A 23,407-nucleotide genomic window follows, 5' to 3' on the forward strand; every position below is an offset into this window, starting at 1 on the left:
ATGAGCCCATCATAAAATGTACTATGGCATGTCATAATGGTTGGGATACCAGGAAGAAAGTTCTATCTTAAGTACCATTGACTTAGTTATATCATGTTTGCCAAACAGGCAGTGAACATCTGCTTATTAAAAAAAAATTCCTCTTTAATTCTTTCCTTTAGATTTCATCCTTTAAAAATTCCTTAGGATATGTTTTGCTTAGTCCATCAAGCCATTTTAAAAGGAAGCCTATGAATTATTTCCTGAAGTTTTTAAAAAATATAATAAAATGATTTGCCGATTTAGCATAGAGCTTCAGTCCCAGCCTTATGAATAATAGGCATTCAATAAATATTTGGTAAATAAATAAATTTTAATAAAAATGTACTTGTATTCTAATTCTGGCACATTATAAACATATCTAGCAACTGCTCTCCTTTTTTTTTTTTTTTTAAAAAAAAGCCAAATTTGCTGTGTATAGCTCTTTACACTCTACTTTGTGCTTCTGAATTGTCAAAACAAACTTAACTGCTCCCAGGAACTCTGATCCAATATCACTGTCAAAATGTTTTACAACGATTTGGCCAAATGTTTGTGGAACAGCTGTGCTACTAGTCTGCCTGAGTCACTTTCCTTCTTTCGTTTTGGCCCAATCCTGTGATTCATCATTCTGCTTTTAGAATATTTGCCTATTTTTAAAACCAGTCAAAGAAGGCAGCCACTGTTTAAAAGTAAACACACCACACATCAACTTGGGGCAGCTCTGTAAGCAGCTTCGCAAGCTCTGAAATTTCTGGCTGGCAGGGATGCCAGCTGAAGCAGATGGCATCGAGCAGTGACATGCGGGACTGGCTTTCAGACTGAGTAGTTTCCTTACATCTGTCTTTGGTTTTCTTGTTCCCACTGCCATTTCCTACTTGGATTAATCCAGCTTGATCCCTTCCTTCACAAAAACCTTACTTTTATCTTGCTTGTCTCTCTAAAACATTCCATTATATGTTTGTTTCTATGTCAATCATTTAGACTTTTTTTTTTTTTAGGAAGATTAGCCCTGAGCTAACTACTGCCAATCCTTCTCTTTTTGCTGAGGAAGACTGGCCCTGAGCTAACATCCATGCCCATCTTCCTCTACTTTATACGTGGGACGCCTACCACAGCATGGCTTTTGCCAAGAGATGCCATGTCCGCACCTGGGATCCCAACTGGCGAGCCCTGGGCCCCTGAGAAGCAGAACATGTAAACTTAACCACTGTGCCACCGGGCCAGCCCCTAAACTTTTTTTTTCAACTCAAGGAATACAGTCTTAAGCCTTTACTTATTTGCAAAATTATCAGCAAGGTCACATATATGTGATGCTACATGGTATGACTATAAATAATGACACAGATTTCTATAGTGAGCTTTATTAATTCTGGGTAGGCCAGGTATTTGCTATTTGCTTTACTATAGTAAAGCAAACAAGTAACTTTTTTCTTTCTTTTTTATAATTAAGGTGGAAGGAGTGTGACTTCACAGGGAGCAAGGTGGATTAAGTCCAGGAAGCTTTGAGTTGCATTCCTGGCTGTCTTGGAATTCTAGAATGCACTGTCTGCTCTGGTACTTTACAGAACTGGTCTCTCCTAAGGGGTGCCTGCTCATCTGTGATTATTAGGGTTGAGATGCCAAAGTATAATATGTTCACATTTACCCATGCCAAATTGTCCTGGCCTTAACTCAATGAGCTAAAACAATCATGATGTCTGGGCTGTTGATACTTTATTGAAGTAAATTTAAATGCACCTCAGACCAAAATCAGTTTTACAAACTATAGGTTTTATAATGAAGCCCACCTCTAAAGGGTCAGTGGCAACAAGTGAATATTTCTCTTTTGTCCAATTCTCTGCAAATAACAAGATGAATTTAAAAAGCCATTGGCAGAAGTTGTCACGTCTACTCTGAGTAGGAAGAGAACATTCAAAGGGCCTGGAGATTGGATCTCCTTGTTGCCTCTAAGACAGTCCTCCAGCCTGCAGCAAGGGTCTTGGGAAGATTGCCCCATTTCTACTTGCTCATGAAGCTAAACGGTGTCAGTGAACCTGTGGGCATCCATTGTCTGGCACAGGTACAGTGACAAATGGATTTACATTGCATGAGACATTGTCATTATCTTGAGCCACTTTTAAATGGGAGTGTTATTGTACTATTGACTAAAATATACCAGAGGCTATGAAGTGACGTGACCCTTGAGGTGTTTGGCAGAGGTTAATACTGTCCTTGTTTGAATTATCTTTCTGGTGATTATTTTCAGCGCCTTCAAAGAAATGTAATCCCTTAGAAGCCAGGAGCTCCTTGTGTGCTGCATTTTATTCTGGAATGTGTTCTCCGTGAGTAGGGAGAGGATACTTGCTCCTGCACTGTGTATGGCCCGTATCACTTCCTCTAGTTCAAAGAGAACATCAACAGTTTTTAGAAATAAATTTGATTATGGTAGTGAGAGCACAAAACCTATTATCTTTCCTTTCTTTATTGTAATTTAAAATAGCTTTGGTCTTTATTTATTCCTGTAGCCTGTATTTTGTCTTATTCTCACCGTCCTAGGTCCTGGGGTTGGTGTTGTCAACAAGGAGGGGATTGGAGAGGAATGGCCAATGGTCTGCCTGGAGATACAGAGGTTCTGCTGACAAGGGGGCTGTCCCCTAGAGCCAGGGCTCGGTCAGTAGGATTTTCAGGAAGAGATTTGTGGGTGACTTGGATATTTGAGGCCAAACTTCTGTCAGGTTTCCTCTGAGGTTTCTGAGAACTGCATCTTTTCGTCCAGCAACACCTGCCTATTGCGAGTCAGTGAGTTGAAGACAGAATTGCCCGCTCTCTGAGCTCAGGCTCTCCCACAGCAAGGCAGTGGACTGAGCCCCAGGTTGGGAGTGCTGCTTGTTACCCACAGTAACCCAGAACAAGGCTCTGGTTAGCTGCCTGTTAGTGGTGGTTTGTGGTAAGAGCAGTGGGCAAAACCGTCAAAACTTGCCACCGTTGGAGTCACTCAGAGCAGAACGAACGCTTCTATTTTCACTGACACATTCTTGTCCCATTGAGACTGCGCTGGTCACCTCATTAGCACCTTGTTAAAGTGCTTTCCTGCAGATCATATTTTTTGGTTTTGGCTCACGTAGGAGTATTGAAAGACAAGCAGCACTTGTTAACTGGAGAGCTCCCAGACGGAACATTGGAGGATGCTGATATTTGTTTGCAAAATTTTGGTGAGGCCAGCTAAGCTGTCTGTGCTTCTGTTTGTAGTGACAATGAGCAAAATTGTCTTCTGCATTCTATCTGTCCCCAACTGAAGTGATGGAAATAACTGAAGCGGTATATACTGAGGGTTTAACGACGAAGTCTAAAGATGGTTTAACAGCAGGACAACTCTTGTGAGAGAAAGGACCCTATAGTGAAGAATCCTTTTATTTTCATGTTTTAGATGATGCACCTCCTGAAGACGCCATTCCTCTGGTCTTTCCAGAATTAGAACAGCATCTACAGGTAAGGATTTTTCTAGAGCCTCTCTTCTTTCCTCCTCAGTTTCACAAAATATAGTAAGCTGGGGAGCGGCCCAACTAGGGAAGACTGACTTGGAGATAGAGAGGGGAGCCTTCAAGTCATCGAGGTTTGCGTTTCTAGAGCTCCAAAGTCAGGCTGAAGCCCTCATGCAAAGTCCCTGCCAGGTTATCCAACTACAGCACCAGAATACCACAAATTTATAGTATAAACTAGCTCCCACTTCTAAGGAGTTCTGAAGCCTGGGAACAGGGCTGGTCCCTGCCCTTCTTTGCTGTGCATGTCTCTAAGCATTGCAGGTTTGACCTGTTTGGGGGTAGAGATTAAATAATCAACTGTGCAAAGGAGATTTGTCTTGTGTGGCAAGATTTCAGAAGAATCTTCCTTTCTCTACTCCAGCCCCCCACCCCCTCCCCAGTTCTCTAACAACTTTTCACAGAATATAATTATTTTAAGTTAAACCTTCTGAAAACTGTCTGGTTTGACCCATGAGAAAAATATTTCATATGCATAGTCTATGGATGACCTATCTAAGATATCCCATTTTAATGCATTAGCATTATTTGAAAGGTACCAATTTATGACATTTAAATCTTTTTTAGATGGCATATGGTGATTCCAGGCAAAGATGGCTTTAGGAAGAGGTTCTGCTTAAAATACCTGGAAATTGGCCTTGGGGCAGACGTTCACTTGAGTACTTCACTTTGCAGGCACATTTGGACAAGTCTAACAGGAGTTTTGAATCCTGTGCACAGACGTTTGCTTGGTCACCACTTTTTCCCCTAAATGTTGATTTTGAAAGACTTTAGGAGGGGTCTGCAGCCTCCAGTCTCCAACAGGCCCTGATGTTCCCTTTCATCTTACACCCAGTAGTTTTTCCCATTTATAGGTGTTCCTGGTATCCTGAAGTCACTTGAGTTTGGGACCCCTGGTCCTGAACAGCCCTGGACAGAGGTGGGAAGAAGCCAGAATGAGCTGTCATGCAGCCCAAGATGGGGTCACTTCGTGTTGGCTCCAGTTCTTATCTCAGCACCCAGTGCACTGAGTTAAAAACCTGGCAGCAACTAGGTGAGGTTGGAAGAGCTGGTGCTCCACTGCTGGTGCTCCACTGCCAGAGTGGCCTCTAAGGATCAACCGAGCACAACAGGTGTGATTGGGCTTGTTGCAGGAGCCCTCATTCTCACCTCGGCTGTAGTCCTGGGCATTGTCACAGGCCTCCAACAGAGAGCCTGCTCAACAGAGCAATATCAGTTGTGTAGACATTACTGAGGATTGTCCACAAGGTGGACTGATCACCACATGTGTTGTTAAAAGACAGCTTTGTTCTCCTCTAAAATTTCCTCTGCAGCTATTAGCCATCTTATCTCCGTCTTCTCCTGTCCCCCATGCTGGGTCTTCAAATAGCTGTCCTGGTTCCCAATGTCTAACCATATCCCCAAAATCACTTCCTTTCATTGTGGAGAACAATTCAGCTGTCCCCCTGCTTTTCCGCCTGGCATGCTCACATGACATACAACCTTCCTTCTTAGGCTCTATCCTCACAGCAGGGCTGAGTATGTGCTGCTGGTGATGTATTGGGATTGTAAAATAATAACTCTATTCTTTCCCCAGTCACAGTTTCTTTCTCCTTTATTTTTTATTTATTTTTAGGATCGGCACCTGAGCTAACATCTGTTGCCAATCTTCTTCTTTTTTCTTTTTCTTCTCCCCAAGGCCCTCCAGCACATAGTTGTATATTCTAGTTGCAGGTCCCTCTGGTTGTGCTATGTGGGAACCCGCCTCAGCATGGCTTGATGAGCGGTGGTGCCATGTCCACACCCAGGATCTGAACCGGCAAAACCCTGGGGCATCAAAGTGGAGTGCACGAACTTAACCACCCGGCCACAGGGCCGGCCTCTTTTTTGCCTTTATTTTAACAGTCACCTCAAAGCTATTTTATTATCATGGAAGTTAGATGAAAAGAAGGAGCAAACATGTTTTGAAAACAAAACATTAGAAACATATTCCGGTTCTTGTTCCTCCATCAAATAATGGATCATTAAGTATACTTTTTTGTATTGACAGCACAATTTTTTTCCTCTGGGAAGGTTGACAGTGTTCCCTGGCTCATGGATCATTCTTCACAAAATTCATAGCACTCCTGGCAATTATCCAGATAGTTTTTCTATTAAAGCATCAAATGGTTGACTTTTATTGCTTTTATTCCATTTGACATATATTAGAAATTGTCTGTTTATTTTAATCCAATGAGACGATTTCGTCTTCACTGATCTTTAATGACTTAGCCAGTTGAGGGGCTGGTTTCTGACTCATGAGCTTTGGTCCTCTCCCCCTTAAAATATGATGTTGCTTGACCTCTTCATGAACGAGAGAACATTCCTAGCATTACATCTAAAAGCATTTAACTAAGTGCTTGTTTGTTAGGTGAAGGGTATGATTGAATTTGTTACAAACATTTGCCAGTTGACAAGTCACTTAGTTAGAGTTGCCTGTGTCTGAGACTGTGGCCTGTTACCTTTATTCTATGCACCCAGGCATGAGTGTTTACAAAAAAGCTGACAAAGTTCCAGAGGAGAAAGCTAACCCAGAAAAGTACATGGAAATGCAGATTCTTGTTTCCATGCTTGGGATAAACATATAAATTTAAGCCATTCTGCAGCAGGAAGTGTCTGTATTGAAAGCAATGAAAATGCTTTATGGACGAGAGGAGCAATCCATTCCATGGAGCAGGCCGTCTTTACAGTCATTCTCATGTGCTTTCATCTCCAAGTAACGGCTCTTGGAATTTTACCAACCATCAGAATCCTCTACGGAAGAATAAAAGTTAGGTTACAAAGGCATATGAAGTGTCTTCTGGTTGTCACTCTTTGCTTAAGGATGAACCGACTCTTGATGATCTCTACTGGAACCTTAAAAACTTGCCTAGTGAAAAATAAATGATGCCAGGTCATTCTTTCCAGGCTTCCTCTCTGCACACCCTCAGATTTAAATCCCACCCATGCGCATTGAGTCTCGACTAGGTGAGGGGTGTTTCTCTGCAAATGATCTCATTTGATCCTTGCAACCATTGTGTAAGCTAACTCTTATGGCTCCACTTTAGAGATGAGAAACAGGAGGCCTAAGTTTGGTCTAAATAAATTTTCTAATTCAGACCAGCTCTCTGGTTCTGAATCTAGGTCGCTTTCTTTCTCTTACACCTCTTGTAGAACTTCTGGACTGCTTCAATTACTTTGAGAGGTGGAGATTTTTTTGTTTCTGGTTTACAACGTTGCCATAATGTAGTTATAGAAGAACCTTCTAAAATCTGTTCCGACTTTCTGATATCCATTACGCATTCTTTCATAGTTTATAAAATGCGGCTATAAAGTATCTGTTTGGTAGATACTCCATCACCAATTTGACCCCCAAGATTTTTCTGTTGCTTTGCCAAGAATGTGGACATGTTTGAGCATGTAATTCGCCGTGCTTCTATTTTCACAGAAGCCATAAAAAGCCTTGTGCAAGAATAGCAGCGACAAACATTTCTCTTGATGTCTCTATTAATGCAGAATGTTGAGCAAGACACTTTGGGGTCAGGTAGGTGTTAAAATGAACATCTCATTATAATGTTCATTTGTGGGCCTTTGGCCTCAGCCCAGGGGCAGGTGTTAGGTTGATTCTATTTTGTGCAGATTCCTATCCTGGAACTTGGTTTCTAAATTCTCCATGCCTTTTAGATGCAGTATTTGGCCAGAGCTGGTTTCAACCATAGAGTCAAAAGAAGGGAGGCCCAATTCTATGTCCACTTCTAAGAATGAATGAAAAATCGTTACTTTTCTTTAGGCCTCAGTTTCTTTCTATTTGGAAAAGAGGTAATGACTGACCTTTCTCTCTATTCTGAGGGAGGGTCCAATCCTTTAATAGTCCCAGCGTTTGGATCAGGACCAAGTTTGTCTTAAAATTTAACCACGTTGCTATGTTTTTGGGACTGTGGTTTGATCTATGGATGATCCAAAGCTACCCTATAATGTAGTCTTAATCGCAGTGGAATGAGGAATACGTTTTTATAATCTGGTAGAGGACATGCTAACGAGTAGATTGTGATAAACTCCCCAATGGGAATTTCAATGACTGGAGCACGGGCATTGGCATTAGATTGGGTGCATTTGATCTCAGCTTCATACCTACTAGTTTATGATTTGGGGCGTGTTGTTTACTCTCTCTAAACCTCACCTGGAGAACGTGGAGGTAACAATGTCTGTCTCGCGTTGTTGTTGTGGGAATTAAATGTGATCTAGCACAGTGCTTGGCAAAGATAATTGCTCAATTAATGTTAATTTCCTTCCCTAGTGAAATCATTTATTGAACAAAATATTTGAGAACAAGTAATTTATCTTTATATGTATAAACTGAAATAAAAGAAGCATCTCTTCGGATTTTGGGGTTAGGGATAGAGGTTCTGTTGCCCATTTCTTTTCATTAAGCTAAAGCACTTGGAAAACAATATGACTTTTTTTTTTTTTTAAAAACCAAATTGAGCAATAGCTTCAATCCTTCCTAACGTCCTCCCATCTAATCTGAGAAGACAGTGACAGGTGTCTGTGGTACACACTGAACTTGCCTTTTCTCAGACAGACTCTGATAAGTCCAGAAACTGATGTCACCTCCACAAATAAACAATTTCGTAGCTTCAGTTGTGTACCATAATATCTTGTTATCCGAGCAGTCACTCCAGAAACTTCTTTTAGGTCTTGCATCAACATATCGCTTGATATCTGGGAAATGAAGGTGGTAGAAAATGAAGTCTTAGCCTTCCAGGATTCCACTACACTGGTCTTGAACAACATCCGGAAATGCATTTAGGAAATAGTTCCACAGAAGGCACAGCAAGTGTCTGTAATTCTCTCTCTCACACACGTTGAAAAGTATCTTACAGTTGTCCCTTGGCTGTTATGACCACACAGAAAATATATATAGATACCTTGGAACTTTACAATGCTACCTTTTTATATTTCTATTTTTTCTGAGAAGCCCAGTGGTCATTAAGATATGCCATGTTGAAAAAGTTTGAGACACTCTTGAGTTCTCACTCTCTTTTATATTGTTTATCTCCATAGAAATGACTTAAATATACTTCATTCCATTGTTATATAGTGTAAAGAAAGACATGTATTATAATTACTGGTGCTGACTTTGATTCTAACATAGATACTATAGAAATGTCAGTTCTTAAAATATTTCTAAAATATTTAAAATTCTAAGATAACAGAGTTTTCAAATATTGGAATTAGTCTGGACTATGTTTTCTTCACTTGATTTCAACCAATTATGCTTATTAATTTGGGGACATTAAAAGGTAGCATAAATTTAAACCAGACACTCTCATCCCCCCTCCCCCCAAAATAAAGATAACACTGAGTGAGAATCAAGGAACAAATACAAGTGAGCTCAGCAACTGTTGAATATTTAGCTTCCTAAATATATCTTGTGTGTGGGAAGCCAGGATAGGAAAATTAAATTCTTACATTTTTCAAGTGGATGGGGCCAGTAGTATTTGAAGAAGCCAAGTAGAAAACGGAAACGCTCAAGCTGGCTTTGTCCCTTGGAGAGAGATGCTTGGCTGGGTCCTCTCCCACGGGGCCCTTTCCAGAGGACGGAGTCCATTTCAGGAGGAGCTTGCTATAAACTGATGGTCCTGGGCAAAGAGCGGAGATGGGATGGTGTGGCTCAAGCTGGCATTCTTGGAACAGAAGCTTGTGGTTTCTCTGTTACTTCATCTTGTTAAATTGGTCCTGATGATTGGGGTGGATACCAGAGATAGTAGCGACTCACTCGCACTGCCATGTAATTTAAAGCCCTTGCAAGCTCCGTCCACAGGCAGCAGCAAGAGGAGGAGGAGATGGAGGAAAGGGGGTGAGGAGGAAGTGCCCCCTCCTGGGCTCTGACCTCATCCAAACCCCAATCTGTGTCTTGGAAAAATGTGTTTCCAAGTTGGCTTGCGATGCTGTTAGGAGAATGTCTTAATTTAACTTTCTTAGAACTGCCTGTGTTGTGAGTTGACCAGATACCATGGCGTCGAGTGATTCTGAAAAGTTGTTTCTGTGACCTTACAGAATTGATGTTTTAGTGCATGGAGGATACTTTTACTTTTTCATTGTCAAATCAAATACCTTTGGAATGCAATATTTCACTCTTTAAGCAAGAGTGTGGAATCGATGTATCCAAAGTGTGGGAAGATGTGGCGTAATTGTGGGGAAGATAACAAGGAATCTTCTCCTCCTGATGAGAAAATAAATTTACTATAAACACTAAGAGTTTATTTATTGCTTATCCATTCCCAGCATGAGATTATAACCATGAAGATTTCTTGGACGAGAGTAGTCAAAATTAAGCAATGAGAATTGAAATAAAAATAAATGTGTTAATTTTTATTCCAAGAAGTTAATAGATGTTTTTCATCTGGTTACCACAGGCATCTTTTGAGTTATTTCTTAGTTTTTAATGTAACTGTCTGCTAAACAGTATCTTAAACCATGTATGGCCAATTAATTCATGAGCACCAGTGTTTTAAGTATCACATGACATAAGCCTACTGGCAGCTCCGTTTTTAATTTGGACACCTGATTCCTGCACTTGAATTTTGGGACTCTATTTCCTCAGGCAAAAACATTTATTCAATGAATACTCTTGGTCATATATTGTCTCTTATTTTGAGGAGCTATGAGAAGGTAAGAGAGAGTCACCCCTGGTGCGGAAGACCCTACACGCATACATGTGAATACACAAACACACCTTATATCATAAAGCAATGAGAGTATTCAATGTCATACAGAGCAACACATCTCATTACTCTATAGTTCTGCTTTTTATATTAGGTCTAAAACCTAAATATCTTCTTTGTTTTTCTGGGAAAGATTCGTCCTGAGCTAACATCTGTTGCCAATCTTCCTCTTTTTGTTTTCCTCCCCAAAGCCCTAGCACATAGTTGGGTATTCTAGTGGTATGTGCTTCTAGTTCCACTATGTGAGCTGCCACCACAGCATGGCTGCTGACTGATGAGTGGTGTGGTTCTGTGCCCAGGAACTGAACCCAGGCCACCCAAGCAGAGCGCACTGAACTTGAATCACTAGGCCATCAGGGCTGGCTCTAAAACCCAAATCTCTTAATACTCTTAATCACCAGAATTCCTGTTGAGATGAGAACCATATGTGTTTAAAAAATTATTTGATGAGTTTTCTGGGCTAGTGTAAACATCCAATGATGTCAAATGCCTTCTAAGGACACGGGGTCCTGCTGATCAGAGGGTGCTGTGATTTGTCCAGCAACATTTGGGATTAGTGGTGAATGGTTCCTGATTATAAAGGGATGAGAAATTTTAAGTTTCCTGCAGAGAACGGCTGGGTGTGAATGCAGTGAGCCTCAGATAAGGAATCCTGGTAGCAATGATTAGAAGATGGGCTAGCAGCAAGAGAAAGATTTAATTATAAATTTTTTTGCATTAACTTTTTTTTATTGCAAAAACACATAACATAAATTTTACCATCTTAATCATTTTAAAGTGTACAGCTCAGTAGTGTTAAGTATATTTACATTGTTGTGTGACCAATCCCCAGAACTTTTTCATCTTACAAAACTGAAACTCTGCCCATTCAACAATAACTCCCCATTTCCCCCTCCCCCCAGCCCCTGGCAACTAATGAGATCATTTTACAATGTTGTGTTGGATTATGTGACATAACTTCCCTCCCTGCTTAAAAAAAAGATCTATATTGCTCTTTAATGTGTTCACCCAAATTGGGAGAACTTGAAGTGGTGCTGGGTTATATGTCAGGTTGGGGTGAACACAGTGCTTGCAGGAGCTGAAAGCTGAAGTGACAACCAGAATCCTTTTATTCCCTGAAACACCGAACACTCAGCCTTTTTAGCTTGTTCTTTTTTAATTGACACTACTTCTTAATTATGAGAAATCTTGAAAATATTATGTATAAGTAGTACGATCATCCTCCTAAAGCATATGAGGACACTGAATATATGCTAAAATACTCCTGATCCTTGTGTACCCTTAGCAGCATGATCACGCAACCTATATGTAATATCTTCAAATTTCCCACAATTATCAGTGCCAATAAAAAAAGAACAAATGAAGAAACTTTACGCTTAATAAAAAGCATTAGGTTGCAACCTAAAGGGCAAAAGAGACTTCTCTCTTCTTAGGAAAATTATATGTGTAATTTTTAGTTTTCCTTTTTAATTATAGCAGCAAAGGACACTTATCCCTTTATATGGCAGCTCTCCTCTATATCCTTCATGCATGCAAATCCTTTACACAGAGTCCTAGAAGCTTTTTACCGTCACATAGGTAACTGTGCTGAATCCATGGTTTAGATACCTCCATGCGGCAAGTTATGGCCTGCACTGAGTGTAGTTTATGAGTGTTCATGAGGACAGGAAATAGGATGCGTAAAGTCTTAGGGCCTTCCAGGATGCAAATCCTTTAACAGGGCACAGATGATTTAATAGTGGCTTGGCTAGGGTGCCCAGAGTAAATTGCTTGCATTCCCCTTACTGTTATACCTGGTCATTTGCCAGTGTAACAGGTGAAAATTGATGAGGGGGTAGTGATTTCTAGGACATAGACTCGGAGGAGCCAGCAGTTCTGAATTCCTTTGGCAACAGTGTTATCTCATGGGATGAGTTATACTGTAATGCTCCTGGGCAGTACTTTTCCATTTATTTCTTTATCGAAACGGATAATGACACCACCAGGCTGAGTTTATGCTGTGAACGTGTTCATGGGGCTGTAGGGAAGGATGCTACATAATACAGTTATTGTTAGATTTTCCAGGAATTAGGACACAATGGATATTCCACATGAAGGTAAATTTCATCTGAATCTATTTACCATTTTATTTCCTTAGATCTCTATTCAGAGCCTCATGATAAATAGGAAGGGTCATCTATCAATCAGACAATACACTTTATAGATTTCTATTGCATCTTTGGTGGGGTCGCTAAATATGACACCCAAAGAAATCTGTGTCCTTGAAGAATATAATGAAAGGAGCAAGTACTAAAAAATTCGTTAGTTCTCAATTTACTATAAAATTAGTGAGAATATGAGTTAGACACAAAGCTTACATGTATAGACTATTGTGAAGAAAGGATTAGACTGAAGAGCCCTTTTAACAATGAAATTGTATTTCTCCAAAATTATATAACACTTTTTTCCATAAATAATTGAAAAAAGTGATTAAAAAACTCTTTAAAAGACTTTAACCAGTGTTCCTAAAAATAATGCTTCTAGTGGCGTTGCTAACTAGAAATTAGAATTGTAAACTCAGGGGTAGCTAGTTCTTTAATTTCCAGAAGTAGGATTTTCAATGTGTTGTGGTTAGCAAGGCTTGCCATGCTGGCCTTTGTTTTCTTCATGGATAGGAGAAAAGCAAAGCTACAAATTCATGTTCTTTGACCTCACATATTATAAGCATCTTTTTACTTGGGATTTGGTCTTTGTCTGGTTTGTTAATCCTTGAAAGTGTTATTTCCTGCCCAGCATCATTTCTTTAGTTTGGATGCATTTCTCAGAAGAGAGCCTCTCTCATAGAGCAACTCCCCTACATAAAATGAGTTTATGCCTCTGGGCTACAGGAACAGAAAGCAAGGGGTAATTGAAACAGACAACTGAATATTTCCCCATCACTACCATTCTCTAAAGCAGAGTTTAAGATTTCTAGGGAGAAGCGTGGAATTATTAGGAGACTTATTTTTACTCCAACGCTTGGCAGGTACTGACACATAATGGGTCTCGCAGCTCTGGCTCCGGCCTGGGAATGCCCGTGAATGACACTGGAAGATGAATGTGGGGAACATCAGTCCGCCTCTCTATTTTTAGTCAAGTGGAATCAGCCGAATTCTGTCCAATGTTGACTGATGATGCTATTCTCGCGCAAAAAATTTCCCTTTAAAGAACCTCAGCAGAGCAAAATGGTTGATAATTTATTCTGATGCAAGAAAATGTACTGATTTCTTCTTCTTGTTTGTGAAGCCTCTGCCGCCTTGTCATGACTCGCTGGAATCCATGGAGGTGTTCAAACAGCACTGCCAAATAGCGGAAGAATACCATGAGGTCAAAAAGGAAATCGCTCTGCTTGAGGAAAGGAAGTGAGTAGTGCCCTCGCCTCTGAGCACGGTCTACTGGTCATGGAGTGGGGACAGGTGGGAGGGGATAGTGTGAGCCTGAGAGTGAGGGGGAGGGAGGAAGGGAGGAGGAATGACATTCCAGAGTTGAGAGGTTACTAGGAAACTAGCATGTATGTCATGTTTGATTATAGAAATGATCCCAGTGGAACTACTGTAGATTAAATACTTTACAGAGTAGTGAGAGGGACCGCAGGAGAACTTCCTATCCAAAACTTAATTTTTTAATAAGCATTTTTAGTTCAGGAAATTAAAAATGTCAAAATACCACCCAGAGCCGTAAGATGTTCCTTGTGAATGTTGCCCAGAGGTCCCAGAGCACTTTGGCCTGGGGTGAATTTTAATTAATGCTTACATGGTGGAGTTCCCGCTGGGCTAGCTCTTGGAATAATGTAAATATATTTGTTGACTAACTGTATTTTATAGTCCAATAGTCAAAGGTTTTATCTTGATAGCTTCTATTAACGTTACAGTTCTGCTGTAGGGAATAACACAGTTCTGTTAATTAAAGCATGCTAATTTTACTCACGCATAAGTTTTTGTTTCAGAATTCTCCTTTTTAATTGAATTTTAATCTGCCGATGTTCACCCCAGTTGTCCCATTCTTTCATTCTTTCAAAGCATCAGACACCTTTCTGTCACAGCAATGATCAGCTTGCACTTGCCTATTTATTAGGGAGATCTTTTGATTAATATTTGCATTTCTTACTAAGTGGTAAGTGCCATAAGAGCAGGGAGAGTCAAGTGTTGCTCGCCATCGTGTTCCTGAAGCCACACACAGTCCATGGCATAAAGATGCCCAAGAAATTTTTGTGGAACAAGTGACACATAATCCAAACATATTATCTTTAACGTTCTAGCTCTCCCCTTCCTCTTACTGGAGTGACACATGATATATATTCATGACTTAATTTTTAAATCAAATCAAGTGAAATATATTTTGTTTTGAAAAATTTATGAAATTCTTGGGACTCTTTGGAGACCTCCCAAGAATGACAGTTGGACAATATAACATGGTGGGGTGGTATGGGTTTTAGGGCTCTACGTCTCAGACTTATGAGGGGAAGATGAGTCTAAGAGTTTTCGTAAATTGATTAGAATGTTCAGATTGCACACAATCTGAGTCCTAAAAAAGTTTCATAAAGGAACTGAAGAAGCTTATTCATAATGTGACCAGTGATGAAGTTAAAGAAGACTGAATAATCAGTAGCCCATAAATGTATGTTCCAGCGTTGTGTGTGTGTGTGTGTGAACTGCGATTTCGTGACAGAAAAAAGGCAAGTAATTACATATTTATTTGTAAGCTCTTCAGATCACAGTTACTGGAGAACTTTGCTATTTAAACTAACCTGTGTGTGGCTTTTTCTTCTTTTTTTTGGCAATGCAAGACTCATCCACTAAATTATGTGTTCTGTAAGTTTATATTTTTGTATGTTGCATTTAAAAAAATATGATAGGGTAATGTTATGAGAGTGACTTGTCTGGTCTTTCATTGAAACATATCCCTGCTGTTTCTATAAATCTAATCTTTTTTCCTCCTCAAACCTATTTGAACTTTGGACTCTTCTTGAAATTGTAATATTGTCTTTTTTTCTTTCTCTTCTTAAATAATCAGCTAGATGTGAGGCAAAGGCCAAATCCTTTTACTATTTTTTTCCTTTCTTTTTCATAAAGCCAAGTTTCTTTTTCTCCATTCCTGCTTCTAGCCTTTGGGATCGGGACTTAGTGCTGTAAATCTCGGTCAACGTAATGTTGTAACTGGTTTCCCTGCCTTCAGTTTCACATTGCTTGAAAAAGACACCCAGTTCTTGGCCTGGATTTCAAGACATACCTCAGTATGGCCTTAGTACCTCTGTGGAATGTTCCAGCTCCTCCCTCATCTTCAGCTACACTGGCCTATTCACTTTTCTCAGGGCAGGAGCCCACCCTCCTGCCTCTGTGCCCTTGCTCAGACCAAGCTCGAAGTCTAGAGCGCTCCTTCCTGCCTCTTTGTCTGCGCAAATGCTACCCTTCCTTGGGAAGCCTTAACCCATATCCTTGCCTCAACCGTCCTGCAGTGGTCAGCTCTTCTCCTGAGTGAAGGAAAATTCACTGGAATGATCCTTTTGGCAGTTATTGTAAGCTAGTACTATCAAGAGTTATCCATTTAAGTTTCTGTCGTGCCTTTCTGACTGTGTACAGTTCCCCACAGACACAGACACCCTTAAACATCTCTTTGTACCCAGTCACCAAGCAGGTAGCTGTGCACAGGGTCAAATACCAGTGAAGGTGACTTAGAGTGGCTGATTATAGACATAGTAATATCCTCTGTGCACGCATGTTTTATTTGTAATTTCTGTGGTCTATATTTAAAACACAGAGTCAATATCGGCAATAAAGGATTGCTGAGATAAATTGTTAAAATAGGAAGTGTGATTCTATCTTACATCTAGAAATGCATGAGGTTGGTCCTCCAAAGGTTATCAATAAGCACTGTTTTCATTAACACTTTACTGAAGTGGAAATTCATTTTGCAACAGATATTTTCCTGAACAGTCTTTGTTTTTAAGCAAGAGAAACTGGGCCAAATGGATTTGACCCAAGTAATTCGCCCTCTGTTTTTTGGTGATTTGGATGAGAATTTCTTCCCCATCATTTCATAGAGTGTGACTGATCACATTGCCTCTGGTGATTGGCCAGTGTAAGTTAGACATTAACTCAGGTATTTTAAAGAGTTTCTCTTTATTGGAGTCACGCAGACGTAGGTTAAGCTGAACTTCTCTCTCATCTCCAGAGGGGGTCTCCCTGGATCAAGTTTGGGAGGCCGCAGAGGAGCGAGGAGGAAAAGAGTTGATAGAACTATTATTCTAAATCATTTCTATTGGATGGATACAGTCAAACATTTTCTAGGATTATAAACTCAGCATGGGGTGAATTTAGTCTAAAGAATCACTTCTGGCTTATTGACCAATGATGTAAGAAAAGCTTGTTCCTGCTTTTATTGAAAAATTTTTTTTCTTTTCACTTGAAAAAAAATGATAATTTTATTGAAACCTTTAAAAAATTACCAAGAATTCCGACATCTTTACAGAACTCCTGTTATCATTTTTGCCTGTTTCTTTCTGGACCTTTTACATGTGAATAGATATTTTTATAGAATTGCATATATAGTAACATGAAACATGTACAGGCTGTTTTTCAATAAATATTATAACATAAGCATTTTTATGCAACACCTGCAGTTTTTTGTGTATGTAATAGAAACTTATAGAAATGGAATATAGTGATTTTATGACTTTTGAAATTTATCGCCAAATTGTTTGGCAGAAAGTTTTTAAAGTATATGATTAAACTACAAATAGATCAGCTGTGAAGGTTGCTTTGCTCCAGATAGAGTGATCTTGTCCAAAGGAAAAACCACTTGTCTGCTCTATGTATGAAACGTTGTGCTAGGTGCTGTGGTGGTTAGAAGATTGACTTAGAATATCAGGCAAAGAGGTAAACTCAGAAAAGTCAAGTTGAAAAATGTTACATAATTAAAAAAGAATTAAATGGTTTTCAGGACATTCACAGAGTTGTGTAACCATTATCACAAATCTAGAGCATTTTCATCATCCTGGAGAGAAACCTTGTACCCTTGAGCAGTCACTGCCCATTCCTCCCTCCCCCCACCCAGGCACTGTCACCCCCTAATCTACTTTCTATGGATTTGCCTATTCTGGACATTTCTTATAAATAGAATCATACAATATGTGGTCTTTTGTGACTGGCTTCTTTTACTTAACATGATGTTTTCAAGGTTCCTCCACGTGGTCTCATGCATCAGGACTTCGTTCCTTTTTGTTGCCAAATAATATTCCATTGTAGGGATAGAGCACATTTTATTTATCTCTTTACCAGTTGATGGGCATTTGGGTTGTTTGCATTTTTGGCTGTGATGAATATGCTGCTGGCAACATTCATGTACAGGTTTTTGTGTAGATGCCTGTTTTTAATTCACTTCGGTGTGTATCTTGGAGTAGTATTGCTGGGTCATGTGATAACTCAATGTGTGAACCTTTGAGGAACTCCAGACAGTTTCTGAAGTGGCTGCACAATTTTATATTCCCACCAGAAATATATGAGGGTTCCGATTTCTCCACGTCTTCACCCACGCTTATTATATCTTTTTGGTTATAGCCATCCTAGTGGGTATAAAATAATGTCTCATTGTGGTTTTGATTTATGCTTCCCTGATAGCTAAAAATGTTGAGCAGCTTTTCATGTGCTTTTTTACATTTCTATGTATTCTTGGAGAAATGTCCATTTATATCTTTTACTCATTTTTAATTGGGTTATTTGTCTATTTATTATTGAGTTGAAAAAACCTTATATAATTTTAGTGGGTTCAGGAAAAACATTGGAAAGGGTTTTCCTATGGGAATGCCACAATCAACGTTAGACCTATCTCTTCATGTCTTTCAAAAATATATAAAATATGATTGATGGAGCAACATCTCATTGAGGGGAACATATCAGGATGGGGAAAAAGGGAGCATATGTGATTTGTAAAAGCATAGTCTAAAAATAGCCCTGTTTTGATTTGTTTTTAGTCATGGTATTTAATTTATCCTGAAATTTCCAATAACAAGAGCTTTTTATGTTTAGTCAGAAACGTTTATTTCATTAGGACATTCCTGAAGGCAGAGGTTTTAAACTGTGTTCTGGGAAACATCTCAAAGATTGGGATCAGAGGTATCAGTGTACAGGGACCAACCAGAGAAGGGCCAACTTTATCTGTTTTATTTACTTCACTTCAGGGTATGCTTTTCTTTGAAAAAGGATCCCACATCTAGAAAACATTGAAAAAGAAACCTCACTTTTCTATTCCAAGCATATTTTTCTTAAGGATTTACTCAGTCCTCAGAAATTAGGTTTCCACTGTCATAAAAAAAAAAAAAAAGTAAATGGAGATATTTCTCCACAAGTGTTTGCAGGGTTGTAGTAACGTGGGGGAAATTTTCCATCCTCTTTCCTAAGATATGGGTAAGGTGTAGGATTTGAGTTCATCTTTCAACTGTGGAGATAGGCTTCCCGAGACTACCTTGGCTAACAAGAATTGAGGACAGTGCCTTGTTTGCAATAGGATTTCAGTAAATAGTTGTGGAGAGAATGAATGGAAGGACCAAAGAACTGTCTCGGTTATTCTCTTTGCTTAAGGAGGCAGAGGCATAGCCAAAGGGATTCTTTCATTTTAGGATTGAGTTTTATGTGAAATCCCAATATCCCAAATGTCATCAGGCTGTGAGATCATACTTTCCATTCATGCCCGATCATAATGATTTGGGCCTTTTATGCCACCTGACTACATGCAGTCCAGTCTTTTAACTGGAATCTCATTCCCAGGTGTCTCTCCACCTAACCCTCTGTCTGAAGAACCATATTAAAACAGACAGAATCTTTACCTCTACTCAATGAGAATGCCTTTAAGTAGGTCTCCTTTGCTAAGGAAAGAGGCTCCAATCTCTGGTGGAGCAGACCGAGGAAACATTTTGCCTTTCACCTTATTCCTGTCTCTGAGTTAACTCTTTTTAGGCTATGGATAGTGGGAAACTCCACTTCCTTTTAGAGTTGTGGCTCTTAACCAAGCTGAATCCTCCCCCTGCCAACCTCCAGCCAAAGGACAAGGGCAATGTCTAGAGACATTTTTGGTTATAATGAATGCAAGGGGTGGGAGGTGTGCTTGGGGGAGGTGCTACTGTCATCTAGTAAGTAGAGGCTAAGAATGCTAAACCTTCTATATTGCCAATGTGTAGGACAGCCACAACCAACAAAGAGACGTCTGGGCCAAAAGGTCAATTGTGTCAAGGCGAGAAACTCTACTTTAGAGCAAATGTCACTTCTTCCTGCAAGGATATAGTGTTGCCTTTTGGTTCCCAAAAGATGAAATACATTTGTTCTTCATGCGTTATTCTTTTTAGGGCTCCAACACCACAGTCCAGACTGTGCTCCGGAAATTTCCTTTCGAGACCTTTATTGTTCCTCCACCTGTATAAAATGAAGGTGGGCTTTCACTTCCTTTTTGTCCTCATGAGGCATCTACTCCTTCTCTCCTGTGTATAAATGCTAGTACGAGAATACACATCTCTCAAGAACCGCCCACAGTGCAGTCTATCTCATTATTTAAAATAAAATTTTCCCTATGATGAAGATAGTATTTTATTACATTATTACCCGAAACTCTTTAGCTCATTGAAACCTAGGATTTTGTCTTTTCCAAATAAAAGTCTTTAGTCAACTTTGAAAGTCCCAAGAACCATGGTAGTGGTTTTTCCAGAAACAAAGAAATATTTGTTCTAATGATGAATCCATGTCCCAACCTTCTGCAACATAAAGAATCTCCTTAATTTTGGAATTAGTTTCCAGAAAGTTTCAAAGTTCTCTTTAGCAACCCACTTGGACTTTCCCTTCCTCGATTTGTCTTTGCAAATAAAAACTTTTCCAGGCATGTGGCTTAGGATGGGCACGGGAGATGATGTACAGTGGACCCAAGGTTATGGCCTTTTCACTGTTGAGGTGCATCATGTGGAAATCTATGTTACAGGTTCTTGACTTCAGGAATGAGATTCTTGTAACTGTGGTCTTCTACCCCCATATTACATTACGTTGAAGGGAATGAGAGACATGATAAACGAGAAATCAAAGACAAGACCACATTCTAGCCAATTATAGACATTGATTTATTCTTCAGATCATCTATTTATAAGATTGTCTCTGCAGCTTGATGTGCCAGGGTTTAATTACGAATTGCTAATGGAGGAACATAAATATGTCTATATAAATAGGTGCTAGACTGGAGACAACAGATGTCTTGAGTAGTCATTGAATACATGTATAATTGCTTATCAAATACATGAAACTAATTTAGAAACCTATCAGTTGAGTTTTCTTGATTCCAGTAAGGAAGAAATTATTATTGACTTTCTCTGATGCAAGAAGATTGGACTAGACAATCTTGACCATTCCTTTTAGTTGAAAAATCTTGATTTTGTGATTTATTTTCCCTAGCAGTCAAAACTAATATCAGATGTCCTCAGGAGTTTTAAATGAACTCAGATATGGAACAAGGACAATAGTCATTGTTATACCCAATACTGCCAACTTCTGTTCCATGATGTGAAAGCAGAAATCTATTTCCACATGAATTATTTGTGTGACACAGTTAATTTGAAAGGAAAAAAAGAACAGGAATAGATGATATGATGGGGGGAGGATTTAGAGGCAAGTCTCTTTTATTTGTATAAGTTTATTCATCTATTTCTTTAAGATAGTTACATAGGAAATTTACTAATATTTAATTGTTGACATTTATTCCTTAAAATATGCTTAGAGACAAAAAGCCCTAAACATTTCATCAGAAGGATAGGTTTGAATGCTGGCTCTTTCTTATTAGCTGTATAACTTCAGTTAAATTAAGCACTTTGAGTTTCTATTTCCTCATCTTTAAAATATACCTTATTTGTCTCTGACATAACTTACTCTTCAATTATTCGTTCAGCAAATATTTATTGGGAGCCTTTATATTCTAAACACCATGCAAGATTCAAAGATCAGTAAGAGCCCGAGGGAACTTTGAGTATATGCATATCAACTTTCCAGATTATCTTCCCTTTGTCCCTGATGGGTATTTCCTTTCCAATGTCTGGTTTTGCTCAGTGGTCACCAAATTAGATGTCACTAGAGGCAGTCCATTGGTGCAGGAAGAAAATACTAGAACTTCTGTTCTGATTTGCTTTTTGTCCTTTTCCCAGGGTAACTTTTTATTTTGATAGTTTTAAACTTACAGAAAAGTTGCAAAAATAGTGTAAAGAACTCCCATATATCACTAATTATTAAAAACATTCCTCAGTGTGCTTTAGTCTCCCTTCCCCAACACTACACACTATTGAGGTTCTCTCTCTCAGAGAGATGGCATACTTATCTACGTATCTGTATATGCATATATATGTGTATATGTAATTTTTACAATTTGTTGTGCTTCTAAAAGGATCCTCCGTTTTGACTGTGGAAGGACTTCTTGAGCTTTTTTTGTGTGTATGTTTAGTATTTTGGATGTGCCTAGTCAAGGTGCTAGAGTAAAATAAAGGGATCTAAAACCTGTGAAACTGGAAAAATAAAAGAAAGTAGTTGGAGGCAAGTAGAGATGGGTAAAATTTAGAAGAGCAGAATGAAACATTTTGCTTCCATTCTGCTATTACTGCATATTTGAATTTGTTTGCATTCAGTTTTGTGCTTCTTCCTTATCTGCCCCCTTGAATCTTCAGAAAGGAGCTGCTTGCCAAGCTGGATCAGGCGGAAAAGGAGAAGCTGGATGCTGCTCAGCTGGCTCGGGAATTCGAGGCGCTGACAGAGGAGAACCGGACGTTGAAGTTGGCCCAGTCACAATGTGTAGAGCAACTGGAAAAACTGAGAATACAGTATCAGAAGAGACAGGGCTCCTCCTAACTTTAAATTATTCAATGTAAGCCTAAGAGGTTGGTGACCGCCATGCACTGGCCAAAAGATTTTTATTTTAAAGAGATGGTGAATAAAATCTATTTCTTCTCTTATTACCTGCATGGCAAAGGTCTATAATGAGTTTAATGCTGGCCAGATCTAGTTTGAGAGAAGGGATATTTTATTTTAAATAAGAGAATTAAAGCGAACTTATCACCAGTATATGTTTTCAGAGATCATAATTCTTTTCCAAAGATATTTTTTTTCTTATTTAGGAAGCTATGATGCTGTTGTACATCTGGGTAGAAAATGATAAAAATAGAATATTGACTGACTCCATTAAGCAGCAGGAGCTGAACGGAATGAAGCTGTGAGATAAAGCAGAAAGATGCTCATTGCAGTGCCAGCTCTTGTATTTTTAAATTTCACATCTTTGATACTTCAACCATGCTCAAATCTGAACCGTCAGAAACCTCCCCGCATGTATTTACATTCACCAGAGTTGGTTTAATTCCTCAATGATTGATTGTACTAAGAATAAATGGTTGCATATCACAAAAGCTTGCTCATGAAAATATTAACAGAGAGGATGTTGGTGCCGATAGCACATTTGCCAGTGCTAACTTGCCGGTGTAATAAAAAGCTGATAAGGCTGCATTTTCTTTATGGCACGTTACCTCCCAGTAAACATCTCTGCCTTTGCTTGTGTGTGTTCTGGGACATGGGAGAAATGGAAAAGTATTATTTGGATAGTACTTTGGTGAGTTCCCCTGAAAACATCAGTATAATTATAACTATTACTTTGGTTTGGATTTAAGGAGATGTTGTGGTCAGTAATAACTAGTAGGAATATATGAGTAAATTCAAGATTGAAATGATTTTCCCCTACTTCTATTTACCACCGTATTTTCCCAAATTGATTTCTTTGTTTTATATCAATTTCTATTCGGGTAACTTCTTTTTCATTAAACATGGATCAAAACGGTCAGCCTGTAGTTTGTCCCTGTCTTAATCTCCCTGATGCTGAAAGTTGGGGTTGACTAACCCCAGCCAGAGTTTTGTCTTAGCTGTATTTGTATGTGCCAAAAAAAAAGCAGCCAAGTCCTTTTTCTTGGAAAGACTGTGGTTTCTCATATAAACCACTCAGAGCTCTAATACTGAACACGATGCATTAGAGTCTTAAGGTATTTGCCCAGGAAACATAAAAGAGAATAAATAGTTGATTAAAACAATAAGATGGCCTGGGATAGACCAGTTGTTATCAATCGGGGGG

At 39.2% G+C, this 23,407-nt stretch overlaps 1 protein-coding gene across 4 annotated transcripts in view; it reads left to right on the forward strand.

Annotated features, from left to right (window-relative positions):
• The window catches only part of MAP3K7CL (MAP3K7 C-terminal like), a 36,399-nt gene extending 13,357 nt beyond the window's left edge, over window positions 1-23,042 (forward strand). For all 4 annotated transcript variants that reach the window (XM_046648250.1, XM_046648251.1, XM_046648252.1 and 1 more), the window contains exons 3-5: window positions 3,428-3,489; window positions 13,529-13,644; window positions 21,963-23,042. In XM_046648250.1, coding sequence (XP_046504206.1) covers window positions 3,428-3,489; window positions 13,529-13,644; window positions 21,963-22,143 — 359 coding nt within the window. In that variant the 3' untranslated portion in view covers window positions 22,144-23,042. The remainder of the gene's footprint in view (window positions 1-3,427; window positions 3,490-13,528; window positions 13,645-21,962) is intronic.
• Window positions 23,043-23,407: the final 365 nt, after the last annotated feature.

This window comes from Equus quagga, chromosome 21 (assembly GCF_021613505.1).
Source record: "Equus quagga isolate Etosha38 chromosome 21, UCLA_HA_Equagga_1.0, whole genome shotgun sequence".
Classification (NCBI taxonomy): Eukaryota; Metazoa; Chordata; class Mammalia; order Perissodactyla; family Equidae; genus Equus; species Equus quagga.